The sequence below is a fragment of the Sphaerodactylus townsendi genome, linkage group LG03 (genome assembly GCF_021028975.2).
Source record: "Sphaerodactylus townsendi isolate TG3544 linkage group LG03, MPM_Stown_v2.3, whole genome shotgun sequence".
Taxonomy (NCBI): domain Eukaryota; kingdom Metazoa; phylum Chordata; class Lepidosauria; order Squamata; family Sphaerodactylidae; genus Sphaerodactylus; species Sphaerodactylus townsendi.
Window position 1 is genome coordinate 5,371,719 of NC_059427.1, and position 24,569 is coordinate 5,396,287.

The window sequence follows — 24,569 nt, forward strand, 5'->3', positions numbered from 1 at the left end:
TTGATTGTTTCATTATGCACAGAAAACATAAGCTGGAGTCTGCCTCCTGTTTGGATTATAAAAAAGCTAGTTTTCTTTGTTCACTAGCTCTTCTTTTTATGGATCGAATCCTCTCTGATCTGAATAAAAGCCTATTAATTTTTCCTGCCCTTTCCCCCTGAATCGGGAGAAGAGGTAGCTGACTAAGATACTCCTCAGAGTATCATTTGTGGCTAGACAAGATAAGACCAGCTGAGACCAGTTGAACTGAGTAACTAGGCTAAAGGGCAAGGCTTGCATCAGATTGTATGTATTGAGCATGCTTAATAGGCTAATGCATATTAACTTCTCTTGCTCTGACGACAAATTGTATTCTAATGAACATACATGAAGTATATGGAAGGGAGCAACATGAACATACATGAAGAATATGGAAGGGGGCAACATGTAAATAGGCGGATCAGAACGTTGTGAATCTAGGTACCCTTAGCCAATGGGGGAACAGAGAGGTTGTGGCGAATTTGGGAGAAGGGAATAAACATGCTGTGGATATACTGTTTTGGCAAAGTCTACCCAGGCAGGATGTCTCCCTTTTCTTTACAAATAAAGCTACATAAATCTCTCTTCTGTTGGCTTGATATTTGGTTAAGAAATATTGGGGCACCACGTTATTAAATACTTGTTTTGATTATAAAGCATGTGAGCTAGCCTGACCCTTGTCGAACTGATCTCTGTGGCTTATACATCAGTTGTAATCCCAGGAGATCTTTAGCTTTAGCCTCAGCTTGTGGGTTCTGTGGTGGGGCAGAATTTGGACTAAATCCTGCAGTAATTTAAAGGGAACAAAACATTTTCTTTTTACTTTTCATTTAACAATGTATCATGTAGTAACATAGAACTTAGTAACGTGACAGAACTGTGATCTTTTCAATGTTAACAGTTAACTTTTCCATTTTCCCAGCTTTCCAACTTCAAAGTCCATTTCCCCCCCTGTTGGTGATTCAGCAGAATGCTCTGGGTACTGACTTTGAAGATGAGGGTCCCACAAGAACTCCCCACTAGAGAAACACAGTCCTGAAACGACACATTCTAAAATTTACACTTCAGAGCAAAAGTCTCCCTTCTTTACTAGTTCTCGTACACTCATCATAGTTGCCATAAAAAAGATGCTTAGAGCCTATAATTAAATTTCAAACTACCACTCAGGCAGCCTAGCTTCCCATTTCAACATGAACACCCTTTTGCAGGGAGAGGCAAGGAATGCGCCCCATTAATTTCCTGGAGAGATTAAATCAAAGAGTTAAAAGGAAGGAGTCTCAGTTCCTAGAAAGGCATCAAGAAGAAAGGCCATGTGACTTGCCCCATTAGTTCCGGCTGTGATTCATTCCATGGGACTAGTTAACCTTTAATTATCCCACCCGGATGGTGCATGTTAGCTGAGATTGGGCGGAAGGGAGACAAAGCAGCTCTAGAGGTTTTTTAAGAAACAAACAAAAAAGGTAAGCAACAAAATAAATATTTTCTGTGCAAAATCTCTTTCTGCTTCTGACAGGGGAATAGTCCAGAGGGGCAGGCATGTTTAATGCTGTCAAATTGCAGCCAACTTGTGGCAATCCCACAGAGTTTTCAAGGCAAGAGATGGACAGAAGTGATGTACTGTTGCCTGTCTCTGCTTAGAGACACTGGTCTCCCATCCAAATACTAACCAAAGCTGACCCTGCTTTAGATTGTGACATACTTTAGAGACACTGGACTCCTATCCAAATACTAACCAAAGCTTAGATTGTGACATATTGCATGCTTAGATTGTGACATACATGCGTGTATGATTGTGACATACATGATTGTGACATACATGCTTAGATTGTGACATACTGCAAGGCTGAGCTAATGTTCTAAAGATTTCTGCAATATTGACTACTCAAGAGTCTACTGTTTAGCAATACGTAATTACCATTTTAATGAGATTGTTTTACAAAAAGTTTTCTGCTCGCTTGCTGCTGGAAGCCTCTGTTCACTGGGGGTAGAGCTTAGTTTTTCCTGGAATATTGTATGCATGTTCAGTTGGGTTTTTCCCCTGCATTCTGCTGCTGTCTGCAAACTTTTCCAAATGGCCTGTCTTTTAGCTTTCGTTGGAATTCTTTCCACAAGATAGTAATTGCCTTTTTTCTTGCTCTTCCAGAAGACCATGATTAGATTTTTGAAGGTTTTCCCTCTTTTTTCTGCAATTGCTTACTGAAGAGACAATTCAGTTTACAGACTCGGTTCAACTTTTTCCTGCCAATAAATCTGCTCTCTTTTGGGTGTCTTCTGCAGTTTGGTTCAGTTTGATGGTTTTTGTTAATGTAAGATCTGTTTCTAGAAATGTGCCTCTTTTGTTGCAGTCTGGGACACCTAGGGCAATCCGATCCCTAAAGATCTCCAAGCAATACCAGGGGTGAGCAATGCCGAACAACCTCTGAAAGTCTCTTGTCTTGAAAACCTCATGGTGTCACCAGAAGTCAGTTGTGATTTGACAACCAAATAAAGTTTCTGCAGTTAGCAAAAGGGTATGAAACAAACCATTAAGTTGGCACCCTGCAAGTTCCAATTCAGGGCTTCCTTCCTCATCTCTTGCAGGTCCAGAACTTCATAGGCTTCCTTGAAGAAGTTCAGCTGCTGTTTCAAATATCTCCAGTTGTCTCGGGTAGGATTGGCTGGTTTCCTTGAAGAAGGATTTCCTTTCTCTTCTCTCCAGTTGCCTCAAAACAGGATTGGAGCAAACCATCACTTCTGGCACTGTAAGGGGCTCTAATCTGCTTTTTAGTCGCTTTCTGAAATTTCATTAACCACTTTATAAATTGGCTCCTCATCAAATGCAGAGTTCTTGGGTTGGAGAATGCTGCAGGAATCTTTATAGTTATTGTTTAGTGTTACTTTTATGAAGCAGAGTAGAGCCTTTCTGGTTGTTTCACACCTGCTTAGTGACCATCATCCCCACACTACTGAATCAGTTGCCAGGTTTTTAACAAAGGCACTTGGATCAAGAGTGAAACCTTTGTGTAAATTTTAGTCAATTGGTTTTAACATAATTTGTATTTTACCACTCTTTACATGCCATTAAAGGTTTTGTATTTGTATTTGTTGTTGTTGTTGTATTTTGCCTTTCTGGTTGGAGTACTGAAGCTCTTCTCCATTTGGTCCATCTGGCTGCTTAATCCAACAAAAAACTGCCTTGGTTTTGCAGGAAATCATAGCTTCAACACTTGCCTTTATCGAAGAACCTGGCAGAGGAGGAAAGCAGTGGTCCAAGTGGATGCTGTTTGGAGAGGAAGGAAGGATGAGAAAAGGACTAAGCCCATCAGGTTCGGAAGCAAGGAAAGGCCCTGATGCCACCGAAAGGGGAAGCAGAAGAATAGTCCTGGACAAAACCATTCAGAAAAGCCGGAGAGACAAAGTTGTCCCTTCAGATTTGCAACGTCAACAATTCAGGTGCTTCCACTACCAGGAGACTGAGGGGCCCCGAGAGGTGTGCAGCCAACTCCACCACCTTTGCCACCAGTGGCTGAAGCCAGAAAGGCTCAGCAAGAAGGAGATGCTGGACCTGGTGATCCTGGAGCAGTTCCTGGCTGTCCTGCCCCCAGAGATGCAGAGCTGGGTCAGGGAATGCGGGCCTGACAGCAGTTCCCAGGCGGTGGCCCTTGCAGAAGGCTTCCTCTTGAGCCAGGCAGAGGACCAAAATCAGGACCAGCAGGTGAGACGTCTTCATCTAGGTTGTGTTTGGGTCACATAATATGATTACAGATACCCACAACATTGATATAGATTGCCCCAACATTATAGGAAACCCCCCCTCCCCCAAGTATCTTCTCCCTTTTCTCATCAGTCTTTTTTTGGTGAGATCTTCACTTCTGTTTCAGATGCAGGACTGGCTCATACAGGAGTGTTACCACAGAGCAACCTTGCATGGTAAGATCAAAATGAGCATTTGTTCTTGATGGATGTATTTCTTTGGCAGGCCTGAAATCTGTGTGCAGTTTTTATGTTCTACTGATATTAAATATATCCAAATAATGATAGTTTGGTTTTGCAGGAAGATTGAAATACCAAGGAATATCAAAATAATAAGCCTCTCCTTTCTTCCACAGCAGCAGCAGGAGGAGGAGGATATGTGTGTATGTGTGAGAGAGAGAGTGGGCGGGAGGAGAGGATATCAGTTGTAGGACATGATCCCTATCTTCAGCTGAGTGTGGTCCAGGGAATTCCTTTGCCACTTTCATTTGAGGGGGATTATTTTTGGAAAGGGGCTACAATAGCGGTGTAACAGTAATAAGAGCAATATCTGCTTAACAACAAAGGGCTTTTAAAAAGTCAACAATCCTGTGACTACAGAGTGTGATGAGATGTGTGCCTTTAAGAATGAACTAATGGGTGGAGTTAAGGGAACCAGGAAAAGCAGTTCGTTTAGGAGAGTTCAGCAAGCAAGCTACACAGCAGGCAGTGGGGTGCCTCCTTGCATATAAACAGAGAAATGCAAGGACACCCAACTACAACCGCACTATGCAGTAAAGAGCCCTAAGGAAGGTATTTCATGCATAACACACCCCTATGTAAAAAAGAACTTGCAGGGAAAATCCACTGTGAAACAATGTCGAAGTAAGTAGTACATGCATAAATAGCCTTTGTTTCACAGTAGGAACTGAACTACCAAATGAATGCCAGGCTGTCTTCCAACTTCCCTTTTTCCCCTCACAGATAATGGAACAACTCAGGAGAATTGTTCTTTGCTGCCAGTTTGGGTTGGAGGGAAAGCAGGTTCTGCTCAACCGGATCTGGTAAGCATGGAGCTTTGGAAGAGGCCTCCCTGGGCCTCAGGGAATGTCTCTGTCTCTGCCCCTTTGATGCCTTTTCTGCTGCTCACAATGACAACATCAGACAAAAGTTTGCTTCCTGGTGAGGGGACATTGTTCTTAAATTGGCCTTCAACTTGTGTGTATAAGTGGAAGAATCATTATATTACAGATCAGCAGTGGGATAACAGTCTGTTCCTTGGGCTAAGTTCAGGAAACTTAAAATCCCCATTTATCTGTGAAACCTGCTAGGTAATTTTGAAAAAGGAGAGTCGGTTTTATATTCCACTTTTCTCTACCATATGAATTCCCAAGGCACTTACAATCACATTCCCTTCCCCTCCCCACAACAGACAGTTTGCAAGGTAGGTGGGGCTGAGAAAATTTCCAGTCAATCAATCCAAGGTCTTAATTGGCATTTTCTGGGCTATAAAATATTACATAATATATAGACATTTTAAATATATAGATATTTTAAATACATAAAAGATACCATACAATACAACATGCATCATACAATGCATGGAGTTAAAAAGTAAAGAGTTAATACAATCATAAGAAGGACCAGAAGAAAAATTAGTACTTTTTCTTTGGAAGACAGAGCTTAAAGGCTTCCTGCAGAAATTTAGCTACACTCTCACACATTTCTAAGATGGGGCTATTTAATAGGAAGATCAGCTTGGAACGATCAGAAAACTCGGCCCTTTGTCTTAAAATGGGGTTTATATATTTTGCTCGAATGTAATTGTAGAAGGGGCAATAGAAGAAAGTGTGCTGTACAGTTTCAGGACATCCCACTTTACAGGGGCAGTGTCTTTCTAGATAAACAACATTTTGGAATCTTCCATAGAGGAGAGCAGTTGGCAAGGTGTTGAATCTGGCCAGGGAAAAGGCCCTTTGGTGATTTGGATTTTGAAGAAAGTAAAGATAACTAGCCATTTAGCCAAGTTTCATTGGGATCTCCTAGCCCAACAGAGAACAGGTTTTAAAAGCCGCTGTATAAAGATTTTGTACTTCCAATTCCAAGAATTTAAATTTGATTGCTTTAAAGTCTTCAGTAGCAGAAAAGCTGAAAGAGTTCCGAGAGAACTGTGACTAGCCCAAGGACATCCAGCAGGATTCATCTGGAGCAATGGGGAAACAAACCTAGTTCATTATAGAGTCCTCTGCTCTTAACCGTTATACCATGCTGGCTCTTCTAGCTCTTTCTCTTAGCCTAGCCTACCTTACAAGGCAGTTGGGGGATAAAATGGAATACAGAAAAACTTCCCAAAAAACCCTCATCTCCTTGGGGCAGGGGCCAGTTTATGAAAAGTGAGAATAAACCGTTTTCTTCTTGCAGCATCCAGTGACCTTCGAGGAAGTGTCTGTGTCTTTCACCCCGGAGGAATGGGCTCTGCTGGATCTGGACCAAAGAACCTTGTGCATTGAAGTAATGCTGGAGAATTGTGGGAATGTGGCCACCCTAGGTAAGTCCTCCCACTTTCTTGCTATCTGTAAACAAAAATAACTCCCTCCCACCTTGGTTCAACAAGATGTTAAGAAGTCACAATATAGTGAGTGCTGGAGAAACATATGGTGTTTGGAATTAGAAAAATTCAACAAGGATCCTCTGAACATCCAAAGCAAAAATGTAGAACACAGGCGCTTAACCTTTATTGTGTTGTGGACCTCTTCTCAGAATAATATGTTTTTAAATGCAAAAATAAATAACACAGGATTACCAATGAAACCAATATTGACCAGAGCTGCCCAATAGTTGGTCTGCTATATCACACAAGTGTCTGTACACATGAAGACTGTGATCACGTGTGATCTAGCGGCAGGTTTCATAACTACTGTAATTTCAAAGTAGTGTTGTATGTCAAGGATATTTTGAGATATCTGCAATGACTGCAATCCAAGATGAAAATATTTGGGATTTGCTGTGATGACAAAGCCAAAGGTACCGCTAACACTACCGTGGCTTGTTGCCTGCATTCACAATTGAAGGAAATGCTAAATTTGGGTAATGAAAAAAAGATTTAATTTTCCCCCATCCAAGTTCATGGACCCCCTGAAATCTATCCATGGAACACTTGAGTGTCTGTGGACCCCAGTTTAAGAACCCTTGATTTTAGAAGAATGGGGATGGTTCCCCCTAAAGGACCATGAAAGAATGGCTTGGCTATACTGTTTCACATACAAATTGACATCACATATGGGGACCTGCAAGAGCTTGTCATTTTCTTTCTCTTTCTGCCCCCACCCCATCATTCTCTCTCTCCATGCCCCCCCCCATCACCCTCCCAGCCATGCCCAACAGCAAGGGTGGTGGCAGCAGCTCTCCAGGAATTGCAACGGATCTCCCAGCTAAGAGATCAGTTCACCTTAGGGTTGCCTGTGCCAAATTAGGAAATTCTGGAGATTCAGGACTGGACCCTTGGAAAGGTGATGCTTGAAGAGGGAAGCAACCTCAGTAGGGTAAAATACCATTGACTCAATCCTCCAAAGCCAGCATTGTGTAGTAGTTAAGAGCAGGTGGATTCTAATCTGGAGAGGTTTTATTCCCCACTCCCCCACTTGAGTGGTAGAGGCTTATCTGGTGAACCAGATGTGTTTCTGAACTCCTACATTCCTGCTGGGTGACCTTGGGCTAGTCACAGTTCTCTCTGAACCCTCTCAGCCCCCCTTACCTCACAAAGTGTCTGTTGTGGGGAGAGGAAGGAAAAGTAGTTTGTAAGCTACCTCGAGTCTCCTTACAGGAGAGAAAGGTGAGGTATAAATCCAAACTCATCCTCATCCTCCTTCTCTTTCACAACCATTTTCTGCTCTGGAGTCATTGACATGATACCCTTCAGAGGCCCTTTTGCTCCTGAAACTGCCACCCTCCCCATGTTCCATACTTCACATCTCAAGGAATCTTCCAGCTTGGAGTTGCCCTGCCTATCTCCTTCATACTTACAGTTGCCAGCTCTGGGTTGAGAAATACCTCACGTTTTGGGAAGTGGATCCAGGGGTGGCTGGGATTTTCCTGGGGGAAGTCTAGAGTTAAAATACTTTTTAAACAATCAATAGTTGATTGATGTGTGTGGCTGGATTTCCTCCCCTTCAAGTGACTTCTGTTCTGCTAATTGGTGGTGGTTAAAAGTGCCATTAAGTCACAGCCAACTTGTAGAGACCTCTCACGGGGCTTTAAAAGCAAGAGACAAAAAGAGGTTATTTGCCACTTCCTACCTCGCATAGCAACCCTGATATTCCTTGGTTATCTCCCATCCAAGTCCTAATCAGGGTCAACCCTGCTTAGCTATTAAGATGTGATTAAATCAGGCCACTCAGGGCCATCTGTTCTACTGTTTACAGGAGTAGTTAATCACATTCTTTCCTTGATTTTGACATCATCTTTTGCTCTAAGATCTTACTAGTTTGTTTGGGTTTTTTTCCCCTTTCTGCCAGAGGCTCATAAACACAGAAACGCCCCTGCAGGAGAAATACAACAGGTCCCCTTGGAAGGAGCTGTGTCTATAAAAGGCAAAAAAACTAGAAGGAAAGCTCAACTAAAAGAGAAGAGGGGAAATGACTCCGCAGTTTCTCAGGGTGCCAAATCTCAGGACAACCCACCAAACCAAGGAAGGTTCAGTTGCCCTATTTGTGAGAAAACATTCCGTTACAAATCATTGTTTGATATGCACTGGAGAACCCATACAGGGGAGAAACCTTATAAATGCCTGGAGTGTGAAAAGAGTTTCAGTCATAATTCAAGCCTGGTTCACCATCAAAGAATTCACACAGGGGAGAAACCCTATAAATGCCTGGAATGTGGAAAGAGTTTCAAGTTAAGCACATATCTTACTTTACATCAAAGGTCCCACACTGGGGAGAAGCCATATAAATGCTTGGACTGTGGGAAAGCCTTTGCTAGGAAAGCAGACCTTACTGTCCACCAGAGAATCCACACAGGTGACAAACCATATAAATGCCTGGAGTGTGGAAAGAGCTTCAGTAACAAATGTAACCTTGTTTACCATCAAAGAATCCACACAGGAGAGAAACCCTACCACTGCTCAGAGTGCGGAAAAAGTTTCAGCCAGAAGAGAACTGTTATTTCCCACCAAAGGCGGCATATGGCAGAGACCCCTGTAAATCCTGGAAGTGCTCAGTGTGTGGAAAGAATTGCAGATGGGGCAGAGATAGCAAGTCCCAAAGGCATATAAATCAGGATATGACCCACTGAAAATTGAGTCCAACAGAGAATATCGTCTTCCATAACATAATAACATTCCCCAACCTCAGGATACTGGTAAAATGTACCAGGGATCCCATAGATCTGGATTCAAATTATGTAGCATTGGTGAGGGTTGAGTCAGCAAAGTCTGGTCCTGAGTTTTTTCAATGTTTCCTCTATTCGACTTTCCAGCCTTCTGTCATCTCTAATACTTGAGCCAGGGAGAGGAGAATGAGTTCAGCGGGTTTGTGAAATTATGGAGCTCACCCTCCAAAGCCACCATTTTCTCCAGAGGAATTAACCTCTTGCAGTGTGGAGCTCAGCAATAGCCATTTTCATCTATAGCTATCTGTGTAAGTGAGAGAAGGGAACTGTTTCCATTGATTCTGAGGTGCATATATCACGCTCCCCTCATCCATAGCTCACTAATTTCTTTAAAGACTATCTTTGCCATTGTGAGAAGGAGAGCATACTCCTGCTTCCAGTACCTTTGAAGGAGGAATGCTGACTCTCGCAGTGGTGTAGTGCAGCAGCATTTGAGGATTGCCTCAGACACAGCAGCTGTTCTGCTTATTGCTTATCATGACAAAGGTTGTTCCCCATTATTTTCCACCCAGTTTGTGGTATCTGCCTTGAGTTGGTTTATAGAATCATAGAGTTGGAAGAGACCACAAGGGCCATTAAGTTCAACCCCCTGCCATGCAGAAATATACAATCAAAGCACATGGCAAATGACCATCCAACCTCTGTTTAAAAACCTCCAAAGAAGGAAACTCCACCACTCTCTAAGGCAGCACATTCCACCGTCCAACAGCCCTTACCATCAGGAAGCTTCCTATATTTAGGTGGAATCTCTTTTCCTGTAACTTGAATCCATTACTCCTTATCCAAGTCTCTGGAGCAGCAGAAAATAAGTTTGCAAGGACATAGGTAAGGGTTTTTTTTTCTCAGGTTCAACCCCCACATTGCATGTCTGAAGCTCCGCCCCCCATTTGTGGGGTTTTTGTATTTTGAAGTGTTTTTTTGTTTTTGGCCTGCAGGGGGCGCATTTTTAGACGAGTGGCACCAAAATTTCAGGCTATCGTCAGGTGACGCTCCTGATGATACCAGCCAAGTTTGGTGAAGTTTGGTTCAGGGGGTCCAAAGTTATCGACCCCCAAAAGGGGTACCCCATTCCCCATTGTTTCCAATGGGAGCTAATAGTAGATGGGGCTACCCTTTTGGTTTAATGCAGTTCCTCATGTTGTGGTGACCCCCAACCCTAACATTTATCCATTTTACAGATGGAGAACACTGATGCAGAGAGTCTTAGGCAACCACTGTGAAAGGGTCGTTCAACCCCCAAAGGGGTCCCGACCCCCAGGTTGAGAACCACTGGCTTAAGTGAACCTGGAACATCTCTCTACTTGCAGACATGGGCTGTGGGCAGGCAGGAGCCATAAGTGGCAGCCTCCCTCCAAGAGAAATTGGTGAGCCAGGAAGAAAGCCCTTGCAAATGATTGCTTATCTTCCATGCAGGCATCCAGTCAGTTTGGAATACACTTTTCCTTGCAGCAGCCATTACCACAGTCACAGTGCTGTAAAATCCCTAGCATGCTGGAACAAGCTGAGGTGTGAAGTACTGGGTTCCCCCCCTTCTCCATTTTGCCCCTGGCACCATTTCCCCCTATGCCACTGCCAAAAGGTTAATTCATTTGTCCCAAGGCAATGACAATCTTCAGATCTTTATAATGTAATGTAGATGAAGAGAGGCCTTAGGCTACTCTATACTGTTTTCAATAAAAAGAACTAATTAGAACTGTAACTTCACCCACCATGTGCTGAACCATCTTTGTTGTAGATTGCTTTACTTGGGTTGCAGTGCCATAGGGACTGCCTTTCTCTCTTCTGGGACAAAAGATAGCTTACAATATAAACAATGTATTCAAACTCAGGACAACCCACTTAGGATTTGCGTCTGTGATGCTTCACAACATCAGCAAATATTTTTTTTAAAAACCTTTTCAGATCTTCCTGGGGGGTATATGAATAATTACAGTATAATCACTTTTTAGAGAAAAGGTTACCTTCAAAAATTATATTTTCCAGTTCTGCAGTAATGCAGCAATGGGTTTAGCACTGAAGCACAAAATGCTCACTGCTGGCTCATCAGATTACTACAATTCAGATTAAGAAAAAATGTTTACAGTTTTCTATCCTAGTAACTTAAATTTTTTTTAATCATTTAAAAAAATGATTTTATTTCATTTCACTTCAGGCTCATCTCACCCTCACGTTATGGTTGGTTGAAAAGGCCATGTTTGGTTGTTTCTTGAAGACAGACAGGGATAAGACTTTTATCTTGAAATACTTCAAGGGAACTCTTCCCTTGTTGAGGACTTTAGAACTAGGACACCAAACCTCATTGCTTTTGTGGGAACTTCTGGAATGCTGAGAATGGATGCCACCCAAAAAAAGCCCCTCCCCAGAAGAGCTAATACAAGGGTGTGTGAGAGAGATGGGGGGGGATCACATGTTAACTGTTGCCCTTTTTCTGTATCACAATTGGAGTTACCAGCTCTGGGTTGGGAAGGACCTGAAGATTTTGGGGATGGATCAGAGGCGTTCCTCCCATTGGGCAAAGTGGGCAGTTGCCCTGGGCGCAGCCCTGTGGGGTGCGCAGGTTTGTTTGTGGGATTTTTTGTATTTTTAGCGTTTTTCCATTTTTGGCCTGCAGAGGGCGCAGTTTTTAGGCTAGCAGCACCAAAATTTCAGGGATGTTTTGGGAGACTCTCCTGATGCTATCACTCAGGTTTGGTGAGGTTTGGTTCAGGGAGTCCAAAGTTATGGACTCCCAAAGGGGGTGCCCCATCCCCCATTATTTCCAATGGGAGCTAATAGGAGATGAGGCTACACCTTTGAGGGTCGATAACTTTGGGGCCCCCTGAACCAAACTTCACCAAACCTGGGTGGTATCATCAGGAGAATCTTTTACTGATACCACCCAGGTTTTGTGAAGTTTGGTCCAGGGGGTCCAAAGCTATGGACTCCCAAAGGGGGTGCTCCATCATCCATTGTTTCCAATGGGAGCTAACAGAAGATGGGGGTTGGATTCCAGCATCACTTGTAGGGAGCCCAGATTCTCCTTTGAAACATTGAAAGTGATGCTGTTTCCCCCAATTGGGGGTACTGGATACAACGCCATAAAATGTTGTCATAGCAGTAATAAAACATTTTGAAAGCATTTTGAAAATGTTTTCAAAGAATTATTTCTGCTGTGTGGCATGGCCCATTGCTGTGTTCAGATTTGTGAGTTGGGGCATGTTCTATAATGTGATGGTGACTTTGAAACAACCTGGTGTAAAAAATCATTGCTTGGTCACAGTGGGGGAGGGTGGCTGCCCATGGGGGCGCCAAACTCCAGTTTGCCTAGATACGCCACTGGGCGTAGCTACAAGGGGAAGGGGGGTGCACGTTGCATTGGGCACGCGCCTGGGGGGGGGGCATCAAACTCAGGTTTTGCCCAGGGCTACAGTTTGCCTAGTTACGCCACTGGGATGGATCCTAAGGAGGACAGGTCTGGGAAGGGGAGAGACTTCAATGCGGTATAAATGCCTTAGAGTCCGCCTTTGAAAGCAGCCATTTTCTCCAGGGGAGCTGTCTCTGTTGACTAGAGATCAGCTGTAACTCCAAGAATTCTCCAGGCCACACCTGGAGGTTGGCAACAGTATCCATCTTGCAGGATTGCAGTGTTGCCAGCCCCAGGTTTGGAAATATTTGGAGATTGGGGGGGAGAAGTGGAGCCAGAGGAAGGGGGGTCACGGAGGGAAGGGACTTCAACAGGGTGTTTTTCCAGGTGAACTGATCCCTGTTGCTTGAAGATTAGTTGTCATCCCCAGAGAACTCCAGCCACCATCTGGACATTGGCAACCCCAGGACCACTCCTTAGAGGCAAGAACGAGCATTGGCAGGAATAATAAAGAACCTCCTTTGCCGTCACCCCGATTTCTCCAGAGTGGAAAGAATTCAATATGAACACAACACTTTTGCAGGGTGAAGGAAGGAGCAGGTTCTTTTTGCTTTCTGGGGAGAATCAATCCAAGGGTTAAAGGGAAAGAATCACAATTCCTAGAGAGGCATCAAGAAAGAGCACCACGGGCCTTGCCACATACACTTCCGGTTGTGTGTCCCCCCCCCTTCCGGTTTCCTTCTGGAGAGGTGTGAGTTGCCAGAGAGACTGTGTGCAAGAGAGGCAGCGCGACGTCGGAGCACTTTTACAGGGTTTGTTTTCTAAGCAGATAGATAAGGAATGAAATAATGTTACTTTCCCAAAAAATGCCTCCCATCCAGGACGGCTAAATGAATTCTTGGCTTTGTAGGATGTTGCAACTCCGGCTTTTGACTTTATAGAAGAATCTGGCAGAGGAGGAAGGTGATCAGATGGTCCAAGTGATGCTGTTTGGAGAGAAGGAGAGAGGGCGGGAACAGCTGGACCCAGTTGAGCCAGAAGCAAGGAAAAACCCTCAAGCCATGGAGACTGGGAGTGGAAGGGAGCTGTGGGGAGGAACAGTGCAAAAGTGCCCGGGATACAACGTCCTCCCGCCAGATGTGCAGCGCCAGCAGTTTAGGCACTTCTGCTATGAGGATGCTCAGGGGCCCCGAGAGGTCTGCAGCCGACTCCACTATCTTTGCAGTCAATGGCTGAAGCCAGGAAGGTGCAGCAAGAAGGAGATGCTGGACCTGGTGATCCTGGAGCAATTCTTGGCTGTCCTGCCCCTAGAGATGCAGAGCTGGGTCAGGGAATGTGAGCCGGAGAGCAGTTCCCAGGCGGTGGCCCTGGCTGAGGGCTTCCTCTTGAGCCAGGCAGAGGACAAGAACCAGGACCAGCAGGAGAGATGGGGCACAGGATACAATCAAATACATCGAAAGCCAAATGGATCGCCACTACCCAACCTCTTTCCTATTCCTTTTCTCATCAGTCTTCCCTTTATGGAGCCCCCTTTTCTATTTCAAGTACAGGAATCCATCGCGCAGGAGTGTTACCCTGGAGAGGAGTTTTCAGGTAAGATCAAAAGGATGTCTTTCCCAGGGAGTGTCCTTCTTAAATGTATGTGGGCTGTTTTTATGAACTCCAGTCCTGTGTGGGAAAGGTGCTCTGCCCCAGCTTGTAAATGTATGATCTTCCTGCCTTCTATAAATATTTCTGCCTCTGAACTAGCCCTTGTGCTATTTCTATGAGCCAATGTACTGATAAATTCTTTTCCCCAATGTTCTTTAACAGAAATGAAAAGGACAGAATATCTTTGAAGTACCTATTTGTTTTTCACAGATGGTACCATGAGGCCGATGATATATTCTTTGCCACCTCTCTGTGACAATTCAGCTTCTTTCAAGGCCGATCAGGTAAGTGTGGAACTGCAGATCATGCCCCAGGGTGCCTCCCAACACTTAAGAAACTGTCCCTTTTTCCTTTGGCTGCTGCCCAGCTCACATGACAGAAAATGAATGTATCTGACAAAAGGTTTTAATGTTCTAATATCTGACCCTAGTTCTTCTAGCCTGCCCTTAGAAAGGAGGAAATCACTACATGGCTATGAGGGGAGAGGCTTTTATTTATTTCTCTCTTTTCAGGGTCTGGTGACCTTTGAGGAGGTATCTGTTCATTTCACTGAGGAGGAGTGGACTCTGCTGGATCCAGACCAAAGAAGCCTTCACAAAGAAGTCATGGAGGAGAACTGTCAGAATGTGGTCTCTATGGGTAAGGTTCTTATTTCCCTTGATTCACAAGCACTGAAGTCAGAAATGGCTCCTTCTAAGAAGATCCTTTATAGGGCTTTTCCAATGGAGATTCGCAGTTCTTTCAAGGAAGGGTGAGATTTAAAAAAAACCCTACATAGATATAGCAGTTGGACTGAAAAGTTTCTCAGTTAAGTTTGGGATTGTTAGTAAGACTTCAGTGATTTGGGTATCCATCACCACCTTCATCCCATGCTGGGAGGATTGGGAGGTCTCTTCAAAGGGAGAGGAGCCCTTCGATAGCGGCCCTTCCTGGGGCCCCTTATGCACTGACTATGTCCCTCACAGCAGGTGTCCATTTTCTTCGGATTTGATTTTCCATAAGGCGCACCTTTCCCCCGCTTGAGAACTCATTGTGTCTCAAATCTGTCTGACACCCAGGATTCAAAGAGTGCTTAAAGTCTGACTTTGTTGTCTGTCTCCACAGACCCTGCAGAGGGGACAAATGTATGCTTTCCTTCCTGCGGATTTTCCTTCCTCCACCCCCACAGCAGAAGATCTGCTAGTCTTCCAACTACTTGTTCAGAAGATAGTCAGTGGGAATACCAGTTGTGGGAAAAGTTCCTCCCCCATAGCTCCCACACCAGTATCACCTTGCTCCCCTGCAACCCTACTCCATACTCCCTGCCACATACGGGGCATTTTTCAACTACATCTGCTTGGGCTTTGGTTACATCTTCCTGCCAAGCCACTGGCTCACCCACCAGCTTTTCACACCACTCTGTGGCTGATGCATGAGGGCAGCTGGCCCTGTCAAGTGAACATTTGGAGAGGCTGCACAGGGTGCTTTGGTTGGACATGGAGCAGATGGAAACCAAAAGTAGGAAGCCAGTTAGGGAAGCGGTAGGCCCGTTAGATAACGAAGGAACAAAAGGTATGCTAAAGGATGACAGGGAGATTGCAGAGAAGCTGAATGAATTCTTTGCATCTGTCTTCACCCAAGAGGATGTGAGGAAAATTCCTGCCCCTGAACCAAGCTTCTTAGGAGGCGAATCCGAGGAACTAGCGAAGATAGTGGTAGACAAGGAAGAAGTCCTGGCAGCCATTGATAAACTAAATGCTACCAAATCCCCTAGTCCAGATTGCATACACCCAAGAGTTCTTAAAGAGCTGAAGCATGAAATTGCTAATCTTCTCACTTTAATATGCAACTTGTCCTTGAGACTGGAATCTCATCAATCCTTAAGAAAGGATCTGGGGCGGGGAGCACAGGAAATTATGGGCCAGTCACTAAATCAGTAGAATCTATCATTAAAGTTAAAATTATAAAACATGTAGAAAAACAAGACCTGCTCATGAAGAGTCAGCATGGCTTTTGCAGAGGCAAGTCCTGCCTTACAAACTTACTAGAGTTCTTTGAGGGTGTAAACAGACATGTGGATAAGGGGGAACCAGTGGACATTGCCTACTTGAATTTCCAAAAGGCTTCTGACAAAGTTCCTCATCGGAGACTATTGAGAAAACTCAGCAATGAAGGAATAAGAGGGGAAGTCCTCCTATGGATTAAAAACTGGTTGAGAAACAGGAAGCAAAGGGTGGGTGTAAATGGGAAGCTCTCACAATGGAGAGATGTAGGGATTGGTGTTCCCCAAGGATCCGTTTTGGGACCAGTGCTCTTTAACCTATTCATAAATGACCTGGAAGTAGGGGTGGGTAGCGTGGTGGTCAAATTTGCAAATTATACCAAATTATATAGGGTGGTGAGAACTGCAAAGGATTGCAAAGATCTCCAAACGGACCTTTATAATTAGGTGAGAGGGCTAAGAAATGGCAAATGCAGTTCAATGTAGCAAAATGTAAAGTGATGCACATGGGGCAAAAAATCCAAACTTCACATACACGCTACAGGGGTCAGTGCTATCAGTCACAGGAAAGGGATTTGGGCATCTTAGCTGATAGTTCCATGGGAATGTCAACTCAGTGCATGGCAGCTGTGAAAAAAGGCAAACTCTATGCTGGGGGTAATTTGGAAAAGGAATTGATAGTGAAACTGCAAAGATTGTCATGCCCTTTTATAAAGCAGTGGTGTGACCACACTTGGAGTGTTCAGTTCTGGTCGCCACATCTCAAAAAGGATATCGAGGAGATAGAAAAAGTGCAGAGAAGGGCAACGAAGATGAATGAGGGACTTCCTTATGAGGAGAGGCTGCAGTGTTTGGGACTCTTTAGTTTGGAGAGGAGACGTCTGAGGGGGATATGATTGAAGTCTATAAAATTATGCATGGGGTAGAAAATGTTGATAGAGAAATATTTTTCTCTTTCTCACAGTACTAGAACCAGGGGGCATTCATTGAAAATGCTGGGGGGGGGGGGGGGAATTAGGACAAGTAAAAGGAAACATTTTTTCACTCAACGTGTGATTGGTGTTTGGAATATGCTGCCACAGGAGGTGGTGATGGCCACTAACCTGGATAGCTTTAAAAAGGGCTTGAACAGATTTATGGAGAAGTCGTCGATCTGTGGGCTACCAATCTCTATCCTCCTTGATCTGCGATTGCAAATGGCTTAGCAGACCAGGTGCTCGGGAGCAACAGCAGCAGCAGAAGGCCATTGCTTTCAGATCCTGCCTGTGAGCTCCCAAAGGCACCTGGTGGGCCACTGCGAGTAGCAGAGTGCTGGACTAGATGGACTCTGGTCTGATCCAGCAGGCTAGTTCTTATGTTCTTATGGAAGCCATAGGGGTGGCTGGAAGAGGAGCAGCTGGCTGCTGCACTCAGAGAAGAGGGATATGTTGTCTGAGCCAAGTATGCACCAAAAACTGAAGTATGTCACTAGTATGCTGATGAAACCCAACTGTATCTATTGATGGGCGACCAAGTGGATGCTGCCCCAGTTATTTTGGCCACCTGTCTGGAGGCTGTGGTGAAATGGTTGAAACAATGCTGACTGACGATAACTCCAGTGAATGTGGACGTTCTTTGCCTGGACCAGGGTGACAAGGAAGAAAACTGTTGTCAGGTAGATCGGGTGTGGATAAATGGCCTCAGAGTGACATTTGATGATATCAGACAAAAATGTTGGTTCTTATGTGCCTTTGCAGGGGTCTAAGATACTGTATCCTGGTGGTTGTGCCTGAGCTAGGGATTCCTTTCTCTATGCAGAGGTTCTCTGTACAGTGGAACCTCGGTTTTCATTGCCTTCAGTTTTCATCCTTTTCGGCTTTCATCGATTTTTTCAGTGAAAAATTTGTCTCGGTTTTCATTGATTTGCCTCTGTTTTCATCGTAAGATGCAGGGGGTTGTGGAGAAAAATCACCTGGACAAAGCTGTTGCAGGCCGTGTCTGCAACTTGTTTAATGACAGTGTCTTGCCCCATTTCAGACAAATCTTAAAGAGGCATCAGAAACAGACCTCTTTGGACAGCTTTCTGGTGCAACATTGGTCCACTGGCTCTGAAGCTGGTCCTAGTGTTATTGTTACTGTTTTCAGCATTAAACACTATGTTTATTCACCAAAAATGTGTTTTTGGTATGTTTTTGGGAGTGCCTAGAACGGATTAATTGGATTTACATTGATTCCTATGGAAAAGTTTGCCTCGGTTTTCACCCGTTTCGGTTTTCATCTATTCTTTTCGGAGAGATTACCAATGAAAACCGAGGTTCCACTGTATCTTTCTTCTCCACTTTGGACTCCTAGCCCAATCAGCAGATGGATAACTGTGGATCCAAATACTAACACCTTGTCCTCCTATTGCATACATGTTTCAGGAGTTTAAAAATCTGCCATTCCTTCTTTTTGCCAAGAAGAAAGGCTAGATTTCATACAGCCTGGTTAAAAATCTGAATATTTCTTAGAGTTGGAATATCTGGAAGTAACTACACTTCTTTTCCCCAAAGAAGGACTTCTGGTTCCCAAACCTGATTCCATGTCCTTGGAAGATGCAGGAGATCCACTTGTGCAAAACACAGAAGAAAGAGAGAGATCAGCAGGTATCTTCTTCTATTTATATTGGGAGAAAAGTAGAATATATTTGGGACTAATATAGAAGGATCAGATCGAAACATTTTAAAAACAAGTTTGGGATCATTACTAAAAATCCACTGATTTGGGGATCCGTCACCATCTTTTCTCATCCTGAGAGGATTGTGGGGTCTCTTCAAAGGGAGAGGAGTCCTTAGACAGCAGTTCTTTGTCAGAGCTGCAACAGATGGCATCAGAATGGAATGTTTGATTTTCTGTGCCTTTGAAGGGGGTAATAGCCTTAAGTTCCCTGTTCGCTCCTTCTCCACTTTGGATCACTATCATGATCAGCAGTCTGATCCCTCGTCCCATTGCATTTTTCATTCAGTAGTTTTTTTAAAAAATTGTTCCCTTTTTTATTATTATAACAGACTGAGTTTCAGAGAGCCTGGCTTAGCATCTGATTTTTTTTTCTAAGAGTCAGAATGTCTGGAACTAACTGCTCTTTTGCTTTCCCCCGAAGAAGGACATCTGGTTTACAAACTTGATTCCATATCCATATTGGAAGACATAGGAAATCCACTAGTCCAAAATGCAGAAGAAAGAGAGAGATCAGCAGGTATCTGCTTCTTTTTGTGTTAAAAGTGGGTAGACCTTCTCTTGGAGTAAACCCCTCTCTTGGACTAAACTGGGGGACAAAGTGATTTCTCAGAAAGAAATAGCCAGCATTCTCAATTGTAAAGTGTTCTCAGGAGTTTTTGGGCTGGGTTGTCACTTGTATGCTGATGAAACCCAACTGTATCTATTGATGGGTGGCCAAGTGGATGCTGCCCCAGTTATTTTGGCCACCTGTCTGGAGGCTGTGGTGAAATGGTTGAAACAATGCTGACTGACAATAACTCCAGTGAATGTGGAGGTCATATGGCTGGATTGGGGTGACAAGAAGGAGAGGGCCACCTCCCAGCTCTTGAGGGAGTACAGTTAACACCATTGTTGACCATCATGAGTTTGAAAGTGTTGCTTGATGCCTCCTTGACTACAGAAATTCAAGTTACAAATGCAGTTAAACTGGCATTTACCATCTCCTCCAAGCCAGGTAACTGGCCTCCTGCTTGTCCCACCCTGACCTAGCTACTATGATCTACACAACTGTTTCCTCCAGGCTAGACTATTGTAACTCACTCTACACTGTGCTGCGCTTGAGGCTGACCCAGAAACTGCAACTGTTCCCAAATGCAGCTGCCTGGATCCTTATGGGGACCTCATGGCATGAACACATTTGTCCAGTGCTCTGCTAGCTGCTTTGGCTTCAAGTAGAGTACCGAGTCAGGTTCAAGGTTTCAGTGTTAACCTTTAAAGCCCTGAGTGGTTTGAGACCATTGTACCTGTGGGACCGCCTCTCCAAATACACCCCCAAGAAAGCATCCACAGAGAACAACCTGTAGGTGAATTCTGGCCTGAAAGATACCTGGTTGTTCTCAGGCCCGGAATTAATGGAATACTCTGTTGAAGGAGACGATGGACCTGCGGGACCTCACAAAGGGCCTGTAAGACAGCTGTTCCACCAGAACTATGGCTGAGAGCAACAATGGCATTCTAATAGATCTGGCTTCCCTTCAACCTCTCTAGCTTCCCCCTCTTATTTTAGAAATGAAGGCTATTTGGATGTATGTATTTAATATGGATTTTGTTGTTGATCCTGTTGAAAGCCAGCCTGAGCCAGTCAGTGGAAGGGCAGTCTGTAAGTCAAATTATAAGTAATTAAGAAAGAGAAGCTAGCACAGGGAATAACAGCTGGATTGTTTGTACATCACATTGGAAGAAAATGTTTATACAATGCTTGGCTTTACTCAACATCGACTTATTTATGAGCTGTTTCTAGAGGCAATTCAGAAAAGTCAACAGTGCCCTAAAACATTTACATCATCAACATTAAAATGTAAAGAAGGAAAAAAAACCACTCTAAACTGAAGCATGGTTGAAAAGAAATGATTTATTCTGTTGCTTTTAACATATGAGGGCAGGCTCCAGCGAAGCTTTGGAGTCCACCACTGAAAATCCACCTTTTTTACTGACTGCCAACCTCTGTCTGTAAAGGCACAAACATCAGGACCTGGGAGAGGGACTTTAAAACTGGGGAGGATAGTGTGGAAGAAGGCCTTGTATAACAGAAGGCCTCAGCCCTATTTCTGGCCTTAAAGGTAATAGCAGTGCCCCAGTTGGTCCATCTAAACCACTGGTTCTCAACCTTCCTAATGCCGCAACCCTTTAATACAGTTCCTGTAGGGTTGTGGTGACCCCCAACCCTAACATTTATCCATTTTACAGATGGAGAACACTGATGCTCAGAGTCTTAGGCGACCCCTGTGAAAGGGTCGTTCAACCCCCAAAGGGGTCACGACCCACAGGTTGAGAACCAGTGATCTAAACCAATAACTTCTCTTCTGATTGGCTGTGGTGTTTCAGAGAGAGGAGACTGGATCTGGGATTGTGTTGAGTCCTGGGTAGGTGATACTTTTAAGGGCATCAGGTTTTCCCTTTGCTGATTTCTGTTAATTCTCCCCTGTTAGCTGTCGCTTCTTTTAAGCAGTGGAGGCCGCATTTGTCAGGTTATTCTCTTTAACTGCACAACAACCCTGTGATTCAGAAAATGCTGCAAAAGAGTGATTGGCCCAAGACTACTCCAAAGCTCTGTAGAAGTGGGCCCTCCATAGTTCAGGTTCAAAGCCTTGCTCTACCCTGACTGTTCTGGGTTCAAATCCAGGAGTAGATTTGCCTGAAGTCTCACCAGTCTAGCTTCCCATTTCTCAGAGTGGCACTCCAGAGTCCCTGGAAGGTTTGAAAGAAGGGGAGGAGGGTCAAATCCTCCTGCTAGAATTTGCTGTCCTGGCAACAAGCCTTCAGAGAGATACTGCCCTAAAATGGAGGTTCCACTGAGTCACCTTGCTTCTGATGGAGCTACCCTCCAAGGAATAATCAAAAGCAAATTCGTATCTGGCAGGGTTTCTCTCCCTTTTCAGTGATTCCTTCTCTGTCATTATCCAGAGCCATTAATTGTATTGTATTGTATTATTCGATTTGTATACCGCCTTCCCCCGAAGGGCTCAGGGCGGTGAACAACAGTATAATACCAAACATCAGTAATGCACTTCTTTCTTTGATAGTCTTTTCTCTTTATTCTAGAGGCTGATAGTCCCTGGAATATGTCCAAGGGAGAACCACAGCCATTCTCACTGAAAGAAAAACAGCCAAAAAGAAATTTTGGAATGCAAGAGAATGGAAACGAATTCTCTTCTTATCAGGATGCTGAATCCCAGGTATTTGATACACACTGGAGAATCCAGAGTGGGGATAAACCGTATAAATGCTCAGAGTGTGGAAAGAGCTTTGCTTGGAAGGGAGACCTTACTGGCCATCAACGAATCCACACAGGGGAGAAACCATATATTTGCTTGGACTGTGGATGGAGGTTTGTTCGCAATGCCCATCTTACTGCCCATCGACGAATGCACACTGGGGAGAGACCTTACAAATGCTTGGAGTGTGGGAAGAGTTTTGCTCGGAGTGACAACCTTGCTGCCCACCAACGAATCCACACTGGGGAGAAACCGTATAAGTGCTTGGAGTGTGGAAGGAGCTTTGCCTGGAAGCAAGACCTTACTGGCCATCAGCGAATCCACACAGGGGAGAAACCATATAAATGCCTGGAGTGTGGAAAGAGCTTTGCCCACAATCGCACCTTTACTGCTCATCGGCGAACTCACACTGGGGAGAAACCATATAAATGCTTACAGTGTGGGGAGGGTTTTGCGCATAGTGGGAAACTTGCTGCTCACCGACGAAACCACACTGGAGAGAAGCCATATCAGTGCTTAGAGTGTGGAAAGAGCTTTGCTCGAAGTGACACACTTACAGCTCATCAAAAAGTCCACACAGCGGTAAATGCGTATAAATGCTTGGAGTGTGGAAAAAGTTTTTCTCAGCATGCCAGTCTTACTGCCCATCGATGTACGCACATATTGGAGAAACCATATAAATGCTTTCAGTGTGGAAATACTTTTGTTGAAAAGGAATATCTTGTGAAACACCAAAGAATCCACACAGGAGACACAATATAAATGCATGTGTTGTGGAAAGAGTTTGCTTAAAGTCACACCCTTAATTTTCTTTGTCAAATCCACACTGGAGGAATCTTATATATGCTTGATGTGTGCAAAGACCTTTGTTGGAAGGGAGAATTTACTGTCCATTAATGAATTTACTCAAGGGAGAAACCATCTAATGAAAGAGCTTTTCTTGGAGCGACACACTTACTGCTCATGGACAGATCCATACAGGGGAGAAACCATAGAAATGCCTTCAGTGTGGCTAGAGTTTCATCTACATGAAGTCTGCAGAGAACCTTGTTTCTCATCAAAGGAAAGGGAGCCATACAAATGTTCACTCTGAGCCTGGAGTTTTTGTGGAAAAGCGGGCCAGGATTAAATAGCTGTCGGATTAGTTCTGGGTTAGAATCACAGAGCTGGAAGGGACCATGCAGGCCATCTAGTCTAATCCCCTGCTCAATGCAGGATCAGCCTAGAGCATCCCAGAAAAGTGTTTGTCCAGCTGCTGCTTGGAGACTGCCAGTGAAGGGGAGCTCACCACCTCCCTAGCCAGCTGATTCTACTGTTGTACAATTCTTACTGTAAAAAAAAATCCCCTTATATTTAGTCGGAACATTTCTTCCTATAGTTTGTACCCGTTATTGCAAGTCCTGTCCCCCTGCTGACAGCAGGAACATCTCCCTGCCCTCTCCTGTGACGGACATTTTCAATTCTGAGATAAAACCATTGGAATTCAGTGGGTTATAAAAAATGGGGGACTTGTTGAACCTCTTTTCCACACGAAATGTATGGGATTCCACATATTTTCAGTGTAATCTGAAAGGGGTAAATCTTTCACTTCTACTGTTCAGCCTGCCTTTGACCATGTGATTCTCTCCTAGCATTTCCCCCCCACTTCCTTGACACTCTCAGCAGCCCTTATTTAATATTAATACAGCCAGGAGTTTAGCTGACTTCAAAGGGTGATTAGGTGAATACATGAAAGATTGTGGCTAATAGCCTTTGATGGGCCTACTGGAACCCTCATGTTCAGATGTAGTTTTGCCTACAGTTGTCAGGAAAGGATGATCTCTGAGGCTGTTGGTTCACCCAGTATTTTTTCAGTGCTTTCCTCTGAGGGCAGATCTAAAGTTGCCAGCTGACTTTTGGGAAATTTCTGGAGATTTGGGGATGAAGCTAATGGAGTCAGGACTGGGGAAGGGAAACCTCAGTCGAGTTTAAGACAGTCCATTCTCCACAGAGGGTTTTTCTCCAAGTGAATGGATCAAGAAACCCCATAGCTCAATGTCTATAAATCATAACGAACCATATATTTCATTCTTTCAGACACAATGTATTGCCTGTAAATGTGTTTTCAGATACCACTACAAAGGTGTACTGCAAAGACCAGCATGACCTAATTCCAGTCTCCCTCCACCCCCCAATACCTCTATGTGATCTTTCTAATTTTTTTTCCATTGGTGGTCCCAGCTGTAGTCCCAGATTCCAGTTCCCTCATTTGTTAGGAAGTTCTTTACTGCCCTTTACTGCAGAAGATGATGAAGAAGAAGAGTTTGGATTTATATCCCCCCTTTCTCTCCTGTAGAAGACTCAAAGGGGCTTACAATCTCCTTTCCCTTCCCCCCTCACAACAAACACCCTGCGAGGTAGGTGGGGCTGAGAGAGCTCCAAAAAGCTGTGACTAACCCAAGGTCACCCAGCTGGTGTGTGTGGGAGTGTACAGGCTAATCTAAATTCCCCAGATAAGCCTCCATAGCTCAAGCGGCAGAGTGGGGAA

The 24,569-nt window shown here is 44.3% G+C and overlaps 3 protein-coding genes across 10 annotated transcripts in view; 2 read left to right on the top strand and 1 right to left on the bottom strand.

The window, feature by feature from the left end:
- LOC125428587 (zinc finger protein 883-like) overlaps nt 1-24,569 on the bottom strand; it is a 1,608,225-nt gene that overhangs the window by 1,380,934 nt on the left and 202,722 nt on the right. The gene's annotated exons all lie outside the window — the stretch shown is intronic.
- LOC125428534 (zinc finger protein 345-like) overlaps nt 1-24,569 on the top strand; it is a 770,962-nt gene that overhangs the window by 666,611 nt on the left and 79,782 nt on the right. The window lies entirely within an intron of this gene.
- Nucleotides 1,335-24,443, top strand: LOC125428651 (zinc finger protein 883-like). 5 transcript variants are annotated; one of them, XM_048489126.1, is made up of 8 exons: nt 1,335-1,478; nt 2,599-2,759; nt 3,206-3,712; nt 3,879-3,927; nt 4,714-4,793; nt 6,151-6,277; nt 8,244-8,904; nt 22,024-24,443. In XM_048489126.1, the coding sequence occupies exons 3-8, from the start codon at nt 3,275-3,277 to the stop codon at nt 22,802-22,804; spliced, it is 2,136 nt and encodes a 711-aa protein (XP_048345083.1). In that variant the 5' UTR covers nt 1,335-1,478; nt 2,599-2,759; nt 3,206-3,274; the 3' UTR covers nt 22,805-24,443. The 5 variants fall into 5 exon arrangements, with proteins under 5 accessions (XP_048345083.1, XP_048345078.1, XP_048345081.1 ...); XM_048489121.1 differs by lacking the exons at nt 1,335-1,478; nt 2,599-2,759; nt 3,206-3,712; ... (2 more) ...; nt 6,151-6,277; nt 8,244-8,904 and adding exons at nt 12,842-14,053; nt 14,321-14,394; nt 14,623-14,749; nt 18,623-18,715; nt 19,210-19,305 and having other exon boundaries at nt 21,870-24,443; XM_048489124.1 differs by lacking the exons at nt 1,335-1,478; nt 2,599-2,759; nt 3,206-3,712; ... (2 more) ...; nt 6,151-6,277; nt 8,244-8,904 and adding exons at nt 12,842-14,053; nt 14,321-14,394; nt 14,623-14,749; nt 18,623-18,715; nt 19,213-19,305 and having other exon boundaries at nt 21,870-24,443.